We start from the raw sequence: 15099 nt of genomic DNA on the forward strand, positions 1-15099 counted from the left end.
ATAATATATATTATTACCACTCTTAGAATAAGAGTCTTCATTCAAACTCGATAGCGTTCGTTACTCATAGTTTATTATCCGTATTAGTATTGTGCGTCAAACAGTGTTGGTCTTTAAAATGTGTTTGGCCTAGAGTCTTAGTACTCGGCCTAGGCTTCGTGACGTCCGTTTTGAACTCTTAGTGGTCTGTTTATTTAAATTAATAAGTAACGCTCAGTCATGTTAGTTTCTAAGAAGTGTTATTCCAGTCGAATTTATGAGATAATGAGAGAGTGTGATCGTATTTCAGTCGAATGTATTAATGATTGATTTTAATGGAGTTTGAAATGTGATGTGAATGAAATAGCGTGATTATGAACGAGTATTCCAGGGAGGAATATCTCAGGAAGTGGTTATTGATTGGTAAAGTATGAATGTGGGCAAAGCTTAGTGGGCGTTCATCCTGATATTCCATGATTACTCGTTCTCATGTAGAGAGGAGTAAGTCATGTGTGGGAATGGCAGGAGGTCCTAGTCCATAAGGTTAACTTGGACGGAACGGATCAACCTCGGGTGGCAGCTGTTGAGGGTATCCCAATTACTACATCACCCGGGTGCACGAACGTCGTAGCTACATAGGATTCATACAGTCCGGACAGTTAGAGTCAAGTGGTCGTTATTTGCATGCATTGATGTATGAATGATGAATTGGGTGTTGTTGGTTTAATTATGAATGTTGTATGTTGTTATTGAATAAATTAAATTACATAAGCTTACCCTGTTTATCATTTTTGTCTGTGTTGTGCGTCCTGTTGTTGTCTTGTTGCAATGATCATTCGTGTGGATGTGAGCAGAAGGAGAAGAGCTGCTGGGAGAGGTATTGGAAGATGCAACGAAAGTGAAGGCCGAACCTTGAGAGCGTTCGATCTGGTGTTGGCTTTATCTTTTGTAAAGACCGTGCGGTATTAGTGTATTTTGTTAAACGTTCGGTCTAGTAGTAGCTAGCGTACTTTTTTTTAAATCCTCTGTTATTGTGTAAGGTCGTTCGGCCATAATCGTATCTCATTCTGCGTAGAACTGATCTGTAGTATTATTAATATGTGATGATTCTCGTATATGGTTTTATACTGTATTTTTTGGATGTTACATATTAAAACTTAAAAAATTATAAACATCACTTTATATCTACATTTTTAATATTTAAAATATTCTAAATTTTAAATAATATTTTTTTATTGAAATTTAAAATGTAAAAAACAAAATTAATTTTAATATATTTAAGTGTAGTAATTTGATGTATAAATTTTAAAAAATATTTTAACATGTTATTTATAAATATATATATATATATATATATATATTATAATTCTTAATTATTATTTAATTTCATTTTAGAGAATGATAACATTATTCTATTTAAAAAAAATAGAGTTAATTGTGACAAAGTTAGAGAATGAATTGAATATCAACACCAACACTTTATGCTCATAATTACACTGATACTTACACTAATACGTGAGACAACAATAACGTGATACGCGTTAAAAAATTGAAAAAATAAAAACACTACTAATTAACACGTAATATATAAAAAACATTGTTAACATTAATCTAATAAAAATGATCTAATTAAATTGTTTAAAAAAAACTTAATTAAAAAAACAAAGAGACCAACTTAAATAATTAAAATGTATGTTAAAAGTATTAAAAAACCTTACATTATTGGTGCATATGACATGACGGCCAATAGGCACGACTTTTTTAACATAAACTTAATCACTTTATTTCATTTCATTGATAATAGTAAAATAAATATAACAAGGTTACATAGATGTGAGGTAGAGTTGTAAGTTTATAAAATATAACAATAAAATTAGGAGGAAAATAATATGGAAATTTCTTGACGATGATTTAAATGATTTTCTAGTAAGAGATACAAGATTTTTATCTAATACTTATCAAATATGAAATATGTTATTCTTGAACGGAGAGAATTAATAATACTGTAAGGAATATATTCACTAATATAAAAATTTTGTAATCCTAAATTCTAAATGATTCACTAATATTATGTTTAAATATTTAAATAAATATATAAAATATCAAACGAAAAAAACAAACGCCGTCTGTGGGGATCGAACCCACGACCACGTGGTTAAAAGCCACGCGCTCTACCACTGAGCTAAGACGGCTTTGACGGAGGCTAACCTACAATAATATATAATGTTAGGTATTTTTCTAGCGCCCTTCCTCCATTATCATCGAAACAAATGCTTTTTTAGATTCTGGTATTACTGCTGTTTCTCGTTAGATATATTCACCAATTTCTGTTCTTAACTGTCGACAAAATATGTTTGTTATTCCAATGTTCAATTAACGCATCATCTCACTCGCAAATGTGTTGAACATCCCTTTTTTTGGAGTCAATTTGTAGTGTTCAGGAATTTTATCATTTGAGAACAATTGATCATGCGCCCAACAAAGTTCAGATTAAGATACAAGAAAGTAAAAGATGAGGAGAAATTGGTTAAGAATAACCAAAGAGAGTATATCTTTTGATTCAATGCTACACTTGTAGCCTCGAGCTATCATGCAACAAAACAAAACAACACTAACTATAAATTGGAAACAACATCATCATATGTAATGATAAATCATTTGAAGCACAGTAAGAACATGTACTTGCAGTTCATTGATCACTAAATTCAGACACTATACTACCAATGTTTCAAGTCTTTCATAACACATTCATAAACAATTTGGCAAGCCGAGATTATAATTTGCACAACACTGCAGTAAAATGTATAGTTAATAGCTTCCTAGAAGAAACAATCCAACCATTATTTACGAATGAATTACATAAGCAAACAAACACTTAACAACCAGCAATTCCAAACCATGATAAGATCAAACTAACATTGTAGAAGCCAAACAATAATAGAAAAGAGAAAATGGAACCCTACATGGAAGCAACACAGAAAATTCATTCCTACACCAAAATTAAACATGTCCAAAACCATTTCAATTGATTGCACTATTGAAACCAAAATCAGCTTAATCTCAACATTAAATTCCGATAAAGGAACATACCAAGACTCAATCACACATAAAAGGAACAATGCTGAGATTCGGATCAAATTTCCTCATCCGCATTTTTCAAATTCGATACATCAACAATCCCAACCCTTTCACTCTCCGGCAAAACCGACCAATTCGGAGACTGCACCGCCCGCAGCCACCGGAAATCATCCACATTTTCCCAATTCCCGGTCTCGGTGTCGAGACCGGCGCCGCGAAGATCCTCCTCGATCCCTGGGTAACTCAAACAATACGGCGCAAACCTCACGCCGTTACTGTCCTCAATTATTGGCTTACTCCTAACCCTAAGGTAGAAATCGCTTTTTCTGGCAGAGTGAATCCGAATCTGATGAGACGCCATCACGAAGACACAACCCTCAGCTTCCTCAATAAGAACAGAGCCAGTCACAGGCCCCACGTAAACCCTACAATTCTTCAACCGGTGTACAAAAAGCGCCCTAACGGAACCTATTATCCTCACTTCGCAGGAATCGAGATCCGAAACGGCGAATTCCCCTACCTCGGAGCCCCTGAACTCGGCGACTAAAACCTCACCAACTTTGTTTCTGAAGCCGGGAGATTCGCGCGTGGCGAGGCGCGTGTCGGGAATGGAGGGTTGAGGGGGTTGTTTGGGTTGCGGAATAGCGGTGTCCTTGGGGACCTTCTTGGTGGGTTTATTCTTGAAGGAGAATCTGGTTTTGGGGATGAGTTGGTTGGTGAGGTTTTGGAGAGATTGTCTTAGGTCGGAGACGATTTTGAGGGAGGTTCGGACGTCGTAAGAGGGTAGGAGGTAGGAGTTTTGGGCGACGAGTTTTTCCAAATCGGAGATTGATTCGGAGATGTTCTGGCAATGGAGTTTGAGGTTTGGTGGATCGGAGGAAAGAGATTGGGATTGTTGGAGTTGGAACTCTATGGAGGTTTTCAGTTGGGAGAAGTGTGAGAGGACGGAGGAGGTAGATTCTGTTGAAGATTCGGGCTTTGTTGAACGGCTTTGGGGGCGCTTCGAAAGCCTTTCCACCATTGCTAAGTGCTTCTTCTGTTTCTCTGTTTCGTCTTCCATGGAGGATGGCTGTTCCTGTTTCTGGGATTCCTCAAACTCAATTCATAGTACATTCATGGTATTCAGATTCTAGCTTATTTTTTCATAATCAGACTTTTCCAAACAATGAACGAGTAGTTCATTTTTTTATATGTTAACTTTTATTTATTCATTTTTATTCCTGCCATGGTATTGATTTAAATTGTTGCAATTCATTTATTTGATTATAGTTTTAATTTAAATATAAAAGCTTTTCATATTCTTATCTAAAACACATACATTCCTCATGAATCCTTCATTTTTTTTTTAGTTTTATAATTAGTGTCTTTGAAATCATTTAAAAAAGTATTTCTATTCCTTGATTGTATAAAATTTTTCATATCCTAGATAATCACAATTTCTTCTTCGTATACAACGGATTAAGTTAATTTTCAGTCACATGATGTGACATTTTATGTTCAAAAGAAAAGTTGTATTTAGAAAACAAATTTTTATAATGAAAAAAGAAAAAAAAATGTGTGTGAGTTCTAATAAATTAGAGTAATACATTATTATCGGATAAACTATTGGATTAATTGTTTTATGAGTATCAAATTTTGTTATAAATGAGTGCTTTACTAGTTATTTTATCACTTGTTTGGTTATATAGAGGATAAAACATGTCACTTGTTTGGTTACATAGAAAAATAAGAATAAAATTTGTGTTTTTTTAAGAGATTTAGAAGTAAAAATAAGTGATATAGAAATGAAGTTTGTAATTAATTTAACTTATAGATAAATGAAAAAAACTTAATAAATTAAAATATAAGATTATTATTTTACTTTTATAGTAAAAATTAATATATTATTATTATTATTATATAAACCAAACATATATTAACACAAACATATAAATTTCTTATCAGAAATTAAGTTATATATTCAGAAAGTACATTTATTTGAATACAACGGTATAATGTGGGAAAATAATAAAGGGTTAAATATGTTTTTAGTCCCTAAACTATCAAGCGATTTTGGTTTTAGTCCCTACTCAGAACTTTGATGGTTTTTAGTCCTTATTGTTTTGAAACTCTAAGTAATAGTCCTTAAAATTGGACGGTGTTAAGTTTCAGTGGATGTGGCAAACGGCGTTGCCACGTGATCACTGATATGCTCTATTATCTGTCTGCCACGTTGGATGTTTGAGTGTTTGAACTGATTAATTAAGTTGATTAATTACGTTTTGAAACTGTTCTTGCTTCATTCGAATCTTTTGTTCCTTCGAATCACACTCTCTTTTGGTTCGCTTTGGCAGATTGAAAATTACTATGTTCAACTCGAAGAAATGAAGAGCATGAGCAGGCAGGAATACTTGCACATTTACGAAGGTACACATCGAATAATTAACAATTATGTGGGCAAAAGCTACCAATTATTATGTGATAATCATGATGACAGAATATTTATTTGCTTTGCAGAAAAAGCAGTGGATTTTCTAGGGGTGCTTCAATATACAGAGGGGTCACAAGGTTCGTGTGGTTCTCTTGAACCCTATATCTGATTTAATTTCACCACTAACAAATTACTGGTAATAATTAAAGAGAGAAGAAGAAGATAGAAAGAAAGGCTTAGTGTGGTTCGCCACTCCGGTGCGTATTAAAAATCAAAGCCAACGGATCTACCATCCAACAATGCCAGAATATTTTGCGCTGCATAGGAGAGATGAGAAACTGTACAGTGGCGAAGAGTTTCCGAGGAAGAGAAAAGCGTGGGGTCGAGTTTGGCTCTGCAGAGAGGGCAGAGAGGGTGCTTGGAGAGCCAGGTGTCAGCGCATTCCACATGGAAGGCGTGGTTGCAACTGGGAACGAGTCGAGCGGGTTGGTCGGTGGCGATGTCGTCGAGGCAGACAGCACATTCGGAGGCCATGAGAAGGTATTTTCCGGTGATGGAGGGAAGCTTTTGGAGCTGCGAGGGGGAGAGGCCGGCGTCGGAAAGTGAAAGTAAATCCCCAATTCAAAAATTTAATTTCACTTGTGAACCCTACCTCTGATTTCAATAAACAACATAATTAATTAACTTAATCTCAGTTCAAACATTGAAACATCCAACGTGGTAGACAGAGAATAGAGCAGATCAGTGATCACATGGCAACGCCGTTTGCCACATCTACTGAAACTTAACACCATCCAATTTTAAGGACTATTACTCAGAGTTTCAAAACAATAAGGACTGAAAACCATCAAAGTTCTGAGTAGGGACTAAAACCAAAATCGCTTGATAGTTCAGGGACTAAAAACATATTTAACCCAATAATAAATTGTAACTGCAGCCAAATATGTTTGGCATCAAAGACTGCATCAATTTAGTGAATGGAAGAGTTTGAAGAAACAAATGCACTAAAAACCAATGCAGAAGACTTAATAAAAATAGAGGGTATTTGAGATCATAATAGGTTAAATCTCATTGATTTTGTGGATTAAAATTTACTTTCTAATACGGCAGTAAAGTCATGAATTAAAATCTATTTTAACAAGATTTGTCATTTGTTTAATATATTATGTCACTTACTATTGAAAAATTTATTATTTGTTAGACCTATTTTTTTCACTAGTTATCAAAAAATCTATTAATATATAGTTTCACACACCATATGTACATATCTCAAGAAAAAAAATGTGTGTTTGAAATTTTTACATTAACTAATGACAACACCAATTTAAAATATATAAATAAACGTAGATCTCATTTTACAAGTCACAAGTCAATTTTATAAAATTGAATTAGATTAAAGTCCAATTCCTTATCTTTCCTTAGAAAAATGACTTAGTAAAAAGTGAAAAACCTCACATGTAAGCTTCAAGGAATCGGTTCCAGAACCGATGTCCTTCGTATTAACCATTCAAAGAACTAGTTCCAACAAACCAAGAACCGTTTCCCCAACACTCCATGTTTTCTCCCTAAAACCTCATGTGTCTAGCAGCTCCTTTGCATTCCACAATCGCAGTGAGGTTGTCATGGCAACCATGGAGGTGCAGCACCCTTCCCTGACACGAGCAGGTTCGAGAAGAACAACACCACACTCTACCCAACAGAACAAGACCACACTCTTTCCTGTATGTTCCATGAATCTTCCAGTGTGAAGCTAGAACCAAAGTCCGGAGTGTGTGCATGTAAATAAAATATGACAACCATGCATGTGAAAAAAAGCCAATGCACGTGATTATTTACCAAGGACATTATTGCTAACACATTCAATACCTACAAATCTTCTTGCCTCGAGTGAGATTGGATCAGGTCACCATCCTGATAATTCGGGCTCTCAATCGCTCTCAAATCAGTGCAAACAAACACAAACGATCTTTGCATATCTGCGCTCTCTAATCCCTTTACACAGGAAATCATCTTAAACGAACATAGTCTAAAGCTAAAAAAAAAAATGGTGATCATCATTTATGCAAGCAACTACAAGCGAATTTTTGATAAAATTGAAATTCCAAGTTAAGAAAATGTTTATCTTAATTTTGATCATGAATCTCGTCACAAAATAAATGACATGAACTTTCTCGCAGGAACAAAATAAAATTACTACCAACAATATATTATACACAATGAAAACCACTGAACTCTGAAAATTGCAAATTAAGTGTTAGCTCACGCAGCCTTTTCAGCTTCTGCAGCTTCTGCTGCTGCTTCTTCCTCCCGAAGCTTCTTTAAAGATGGAGGTGGTCTTACAACAATGCTTTTCTTCCATTTTTTATCAAGCTTTCTGGACAACCTCTTACCAATACCCTCCTCAATTTCTCTTTCCCTCTTCACAGTAAGCATGCGAGCAATCTGTATGGATATTTGCAATCACAGTATCATTCACCTAAACTATAAATAGAGACAAGAAATGCACAATGTAGACTCCAGCAAAGGACCTCATTTGTTAGTAATTGGTAAAGCCCTCTAGCGTCATTTCATCATTTTAAGTTGTAAAGATAATAAGTTAATCTCAGTAGGTGTCGTCAAGGTCAATATAATTTAAAAGATGAAAATGGTAAATGGCAGCACAAATGAATTTTTTTGGGGATTTAAATTTAAAATTCAGAAAAAAGATTGACGTATTTATCTATTACAGCTCAACAGAGTGAAAATTATAACATGATCAAATGAACATTGGAAACCAACTTGGACAAACCTGGGAACATGAGTTATAGACATTGTAATTACTTCACAGAGAAACTGAAGTACACATCTAGCATAACTCAAAAAACATACAGAAATTATGAGAAGAGGGCCTAATCAAGAAAAAGAAAAAGCTACTTCACTGTGTTTCTTAGATGTGTTGAATTACTTTGCACACATGAATATATTTTTCACTGTATTTTCATGTTCATAGCTTAGAGAGATGTGATGCTAATATGCTATAATTTTAATTTTGAAGTAAAAGTTGGTACTGAATCTATGCCCGAAATTGGAATCAAGTGTTAGAGGTCGAAGGACCATTCAAGGTTTTAGTCTGATCCGGCTAGTTGTCAGAGAAATTTGTTTCTAGGTGACCTTTCTTTTTTCAGGTTCAGAGAATAAACACAGTATGAAAAGGAGATTCAAATTTATGAGCTCAGATTGGATCAATTCATGTGAATCTAAAATCTTAACATTTTAATGAATGAACGACAAATGTTGTAGTTTAATCAATCAAAACAACTGAGTTATATAAGCATTCAAAACAAAAAGCACCAAGAAAACAAGGAAACAAAAGGTAATGGATGAAATGGTCTTCACATAATTTGTGCAGAGGGCATGGCAGCATGCCAAGCTATCACCACTTCATGAAGTAAAATACATTAGTAGCTGATTACACCAGATACTTGCTTAAGGGTGCATCTGAATAAACAAATAAATTGTGACACATCATGCAAGGGTTTATGCCATAAATTTGATGGTAAAACCAGTTATAATAAGATTTAAAAGAGCTAATATTAACAAGTCAAACAAAGAAATTTATTGAAATATGCTAAAATAACTTATGAGCATTATAAACTATTTCTAGAAGCTCTAGTAAGCTCATAATAAGCTCAACCAAATGCCACCTGAATATCTACCGAAATACAGCCTCTCACCTTGCTTCCAAATTCCAATCTTCATCTCACTGTTGAACCTGATGAAATTCCCTTTCAGTTTCAAACTTTACCCTAACAGAGAGAGGAAAGAACAGAAACAGAATCTCGATCAAGGCTTCTTGCCTCAACATTTCCCTTTACAAAAGCCAAGTGGAGCTAACACTCAAGAAGATTTTACAAAAGGGTCACTACCATATGTTTTATTGCAATGTCAAGGTTTCTGGAGTCTCAACAACCGCAACGTGACGGCAATTGAGGCCCCATTGGCTACATTTATTCATAATTTCCTACAATACCAAGCTTTGAGACGTGACTGCAAGCGCAATTTGAAACATTCTCAAGCTAATCACAGTAGTTAATTTCAAAATTAAAGCAGAGAGGACCAAACTAAGCTCTCTCACAAACTTCCACAGTATGTAACCCAGAAAATAATATATCTTAACGTATGCACATAATCTTATTTTTAGTTCAAATGAGCTTGTAATCAAAAGCATACCAAGTGAACTTAAGCGGAAAAAAAAAGTACCCTTTTGCGCATACGACCGAATTCACTGGACTTGAACTCGTTTCGAGCGGATTTCTGAAGGCGAAGCATGACAAGCTCTCCCTTAAGGTCAATAACCTCTTCGTTGATTTGTTCGGTGGTGAGTTGTCTAATTTCCTTCAATTCTTCCACCCTCTTAGCCATCATCACCACAGGCATCGAAGCGGTGCGTTTCGTGAGTGGAACGGAGCATGTGGTAGTGCGACGGAGCTGAATGCCAGTGAAGGAAGATTTGAACGGTAACGGCTTCGGGAGAAAGCTTATGGTTGAAGAAGAAGATGAAGCCACAGAGAGACTCAACATTCTCCACTCTCTCCCTTCTTCTTACCAGCGAAGTGGATACAATACAAGAACGTTGCAGATAAGATCCAACTTCGTCTTCTTTTATGGGCTACCCATTTAAAGTAATCTCTGTACCCAGAAAAAAAAATATATTGGAATTTTTGTTAATTTTAATTTTTTATTGATTATTTTATTATAATACGTTGTTCGATTTAGTATTAGACAAATGAGAAGCACTTGTATGGTTTATATTTTTAAAAAATTTAACTGTGCTTTTAGTATCCGAAAATTAGATTAATTTTTAATTCCTCAAATTTTAAATATTATAATGTATATACCCTATTATATTTTAAATATAATGTTTTACAATATTAAAAGATTTTTAAAAGGAATGACATTATTCGAGTATTCATACATTATATTTAATAAACATGATAATTAAAATATTATATATTTATTTATTTACAATTTCATAAACTTTTTATGAGGTGTAAATTCAGTATATTTGATCATTGTGGTAATAATTAAAAGGATAATAATACTATATTTTGAGAACTTAAATAATTAACAACTTTTGTTATTAATATAATAATAATAATAATAATAATAATAATAATAATAATAATAATAATAATAATAATAATAATAATAATAATAATAATAATGTAACATCCCAAAAATATAGTGCAAACTCATATAATAGGAATATCACATTCATAATACTGCAGATCAGTTTTTACAAAAGATAGAACGTACGGTTCTGGCCGAACGACCTTACCAAAAGCAAGGGTTAAAAACTATACAAATATACAATTCTAGGCCGGACGGTTTACAAAATACTTATACCGAACGGTCCTCCAAAACAAGAAAACAGCAGATGGCCGAACGGATTCTACTGTTCGACCTTAACATCTACCTCTACCAAATTTTCTCCTTCCAGCGCATCTTCCAGCAACGCTTCTCCTTCTGCTCACATCCCCACGGATGATCATTGCAACAGAAGGACACACACCGAACGTACAAAACAGACAAGACAGGAAGTATGGTAAGCTTATGTAATTCAATTCAAGCATCAACATGGATTTCACACAATTTAGATAAACGAGATAATTCATTCACTTCTATATGCAAAGCCTAATACTAGACTCTGACTGTCTGGACTGTATGAATTCTGTGTAGCTACGACGTTCGTGCACCTGGGTGATGTAGTAACTGGGATACCCTCAACAGCTGCCACCCGAGGTTAGTCCGTTCCATCCAAATTAACCGTAAGGACGAGGACCTCCTGCCATTCTCACACGTGACTTACTCCTCTCTACATGAGAACGAGTAATCATGGAATATCAGGATGAACACCAGCTTAGCATGCCCACATTCATACTATACCAATTTCAATATACATTCATGAGCTATTCCTCCCCGGAATACTCGTTCATACCCCAAGTCATTTCATTCATATCATATTCCATCATCTTTCATTATTAATAATCTCAACTGAACAACTTGAACAAAGATCCCTTAGGATACCAAATATCGAACGTTAATCTTCAACCACGAACGAGACTAAACAATTGAAGAGAGAGTGAGAGGTCTCCAATTCCAAACCAGATCAGAACCGAGAGAGTTACTATCGAGGTTTGAGGAAGAGACTGATTACAATAATATTTCTCAAGGACGAATAGAACTTAAACGTTATTTACTAGGTGAGCCAATTGAATGAACTGACTCACGAGAGTTAGACCGAACGCCAAATAAGTCTAGGCCGAGCACTAAGACTCTAGGCCGAAACCAATTGAGACAAACACTGTAGGACAACAAATAATAGTACTTAATGGAATCCTGTGAAGAAACCGAACGTCAATATATACTTAGCTTTTGAATGAGTTAAACATCAAAGAAAATCAAAATGCCAGTCGAAGACCGAGCACCGTAAAGAGCGAACCCTATTGAGTTTAGACGAACGTTCTTATTATCAAGATAAATTACAGAAAGGAGAATGAGTGCCTGGTGTAAGACTGAACACTACTAGACTTATAGAATAAAGGCTTGATAAGTATAGGTTACCATTTAACTAGTATTCAAAAATGAATGAGATATACAATTACATATAGATATACTTAGGTTTACCATCAAACACCAAGGAATGAATATCCTTGGTTGAACGCTTATATACAGATATTACAGAACGAAGACGCTCGTCCTCAACTGGAATTCTTTCCAAATAAAAGAATCCATTTCCAACCGAATCCACAGGAAAATCGAACGGTCAAAGACCATTCAATGACGAACATAAATTTTCATATGAAATCACATACTTAGAATTCTTTACATCAATTCATTTCTCAACATCTATTTTCATAAAGTCATACATTCATATCATAGTAAATTTTCATACTTCATACAGTCAAAATATATCAATCATCATATTCATTCAGCAACTCAATGAACATGCATCAATTCAAGACGAACATAAACGAACATTCAATCAAATTAGATAAGCTTCCCTTACCTCTAACGTGACCGAACGCTTCCAGATATGGTATATGGTTTCACCTCTATAAGTCCTTCTACCCTCAACGCTCAACAATTTCCAACACTAAACCAAGTGAAAAACCAAAACACTATCAGAGCCACTCATTTGAGAAGAGTGATCAACCCATGAAACCAGAACTTGGTTTGCACGTCCATGAAAACGCACGACTGAGTGAAGAGAAGAACTTACCAGCTCAGCTTCACAAACCGATCGGTTCAATCGAGAGCCCTTGACACCGGAAGAATAGAAATGGTGCCTGTGTGGTGATCGGAGAAGAGAAAATGAGTGTTTCTTAGAGAGAAGATGAAGAAATCTAGAGAGAAGGAGGAGAAAATGGTTCAGAGATTTGGAGAAGAAGGTAAGCATGCAGAGAAGTGGCATAACATTTGGAATCTGGCATTAACTACTGTCGTCATAAAAAACGAACATCCACTCTCCTGCAGCCACACTACTTGTTAACTACTTGAGCTTAATTTGTTCAATGTTCATTAAAACTATATGTTTTATTAAATAGATATATTCAAACACAAAATTTAACCCATTCTTTGAAATGAACTTGTCTACATTTTAAAGTGGAGGTCAGTGACTTATTTATATAAACTTTTTGAAAAAAGTGTAGAACTTTGTTGAAAACATTAAAAATTGTATCATATGGACCGGTCGGTCCAAAAGCAGTCCCGAGACTTAGACAACTTCTCCCATCTCTTACTCCCGACAGTATGGGCGGACGACTGTTTGCATAGATATTCACCTCACATGCTGTGTAACTCGACCGTTCGTTCCTCCCCCTGGTGAGTGATGCTGGTTTACCATACGGGCGAGGGATCAAGACCGGCCAATTCGTAAATCAGGACGTTAAGACGAAGATTAAGGTAAATAAGGATTGAGCTATTGGGCTGGAATTGGGCCGTGATTAACTTTTCATTAATCCCAAGCGCATAGCAAAAACTATAAATACAGGTCAAAGGTAAGTGGTAGGGAGGTGGCATTTACTACGCATTCATTACTGTTTCATTAAATCGCCAACAGTTTCCGTACTGATTTTGGCATCGGAGAATCTTTGACAGTAGAGCTGTCAAAACGGGCCACCCGGCCCACCACGGGTTGGTCACTTAGTGAGCCAACCCAACCCGGTTCATTTATTAGCGAGCCAGAAAAATTCGAACCTGGCTCGATCCACCACGGGTTGGTGGGTAAACGGGTTGGCTCATTGGCTCACTTAATTACAATTTTTTTAAAATAAAAAAAAATTACAAACTTTCTATAATTCAAATCTAAACAAATTATATTCCCAAATTTCATTCCCAACATAAGTGTTTAATTAATTTTGAAAATAAAGAACTTAAATAATTTTTTCAAACAAAAACAAAATAATAATATTTTTTATAAAATTAAAATTAAATTTTAATAAAATAAAATTAGGTAGGTGGGTTGGTGGGCCAACCCGGCCCACCACGGGTTCAACCCGCATGAGCCGGGTTTAAATGAGCCGGGTTGAAATCTTATCCGCATAAAAAAAATACAATTTTTTTAAACCCAACCCAGCTCAAACCCGTGGTGGGCCGGGTTGACCCGCGGGTTGTGACCCATTTTGACAGCTCTATTTGATAGGTTCCCCCCGGACGACAGGAGTGGACAGCAGAGTTTGGAGCAAGAATCTTTGACAGGTTTCCCCGAACGACAGGAGTAGACAACAGAGTTTTGAGCGAGACCGGACGGCAAGAAGATAAGACGGCAAATTGTGGAGACATTTGGTAACTTAGCTCCAAATAACCGAAACAAAAATAAATTTGAAATTTCTGTTTTATAGTGAGGTATGGTTTATTTATTTACGGAATTTATTTTTTTCATGGATTTATGTAAACATGTTTAATTCTTACGTATAATTGCTATTAAAAGATGGTAAACATGTTATCATGTAAATAAACACTAAACAATTTATATGAAAAAAGATTCACTCTCGTTTCTCATCAAAACTTAGATCAGAAAAGATTTAACACAACACTAATGGAGTTTTATTTGTAAAAGAAGTTTCAAATTTCACATTCAATTCAGAAAATAAATAAAAAACTGTCAAAGAAATATAAGATCAAGATCAAGTTAAAGTTAAAAAAAAAATATGAAAGAAAGTTCAAGAACAGAAGAAGTTTAAATGGGTGTTATGTTAGTAATATGTTATTATATAATATTAATATCGTCTGTGGAAAAAAAAAAGTCTTAAATATGCTTTAACCATTATAATAATGTTTTGTCTCGGTACTTTTACTTTATTTAGAGTTAATCTTGATTACAATTAATAAACAATTTTCTTCCATAATTTATTTAGGTTACTTTTAAGACAAAATTATCACATAGACACTATAAATAAAGTGAGTGAAAAATAATCATAACATCTCAAATATTATGGATAATAGTTTTAAAAGAAAATTATATTTAAATACATAATTATCACATAATTTAAAATCGATTTGGCCTGGATTCTTATCATTACCACTCTAGTTTTATTAAGAAATATTGAAATGTCATGTATAAGGAGATTATACATGTTGTCCAAGATTTC

At 34.6% G+C, this 15099-nt stretch overlaps 2 protein-coding genes and 1 non-coding gene across 3 annotated transcripts; all 3 read right to left on the minus strand.

The window, feature by feature from the left end:
- Positions 1 to 2099: 2099 nt before the first annotated feature.
- TRNAK-UUU (transfer RNA lysine (anticodon UUU)) lies at positions 2100 to 2171 on the minus strand. Its single transcript has one exon. It is a non-coding gene; the product is annotated as a tRNA-Lys (tRNA).
- An 811-nt stretch (positions 2172 to 2982) lies between these two features.
- On the minus strand, positions 2983 to 4232 carry LOC108334961 (tubulin-folding cofactor C). The gene has a single exon (XM_017570883.2). The coding sequence runs from the start codon at positions 4115 to 4117 to the stop codon at positions 3113 to 3115; it is 1005 nt and encodes a 334-aa protein (XP_017426372.1). The 5' UTR covers positions 4118 to 4232; the 3' UTR covers positions 2983 to 3112.
- A 3341-nt stretch (positions 4233 to 7573) lies between these two features.
- On the minus strand, positions 7574 to 10105 carry LOC108332341 (50S ribosomal protein L29, chloroplastic). Its single transcript, XM_017567562.2, has 2 exons — positions 9707 to 10105; positions 7574 to 7909 (listed from the first exon to the last, which is right to left on the minus strand). Exons 1-2 carry the CDS (start codon positions 10025 to 10027, stop codon positions 7727 to 7729), a joined length of 504 nt encoding a protein of 167 aa, XP_017423051.2. The 5' UTR covers positions 10028 to 10105; the 3' UTR covers positions 7574 to 7726.
- Between the last annotated feature and the right edge of the window lie 4994 nt (positions 10106 to 15099).

Source organism: Vigna angularis, chromosome 1 (genome assembly GCF_016808095.1).
Source record: "Vigna angularis cultivar LongXiaoDou No.4 chromosome 1, ASM1680809v1, whole genome shotgun sequence".
Classification (NCBI taxonomy): Eukaryota; Viridiplantae; Streptophyta; class Magnoliopsida; order Fabales; family Fabaceae; genus Vigna; species Vigna angularis.

Coding starts and splice junctions, on each gene's coding strand:
- LOC108334961 (XM_017570883.2), bottom strand. CDS start 4,117: ATGGAAGACGAAACAGAGAAACAGAAGAAGCACTTAGCAATGGTGGAA.
- LOC108332341 (XM_017567562.2), bottom strand. CDS start 10,027: ATGTTGAGTCTCTCTGTGGCTTCATCTTCTTCTTCAACCATAAGCTTT. Junction 7,910..9,706: donor TCGGTCGTATGCGCAAAAGG/GTACTTTTTTTT, acceptor ATATCCATACAG/ATTGCTCGCATGCTTACTGT.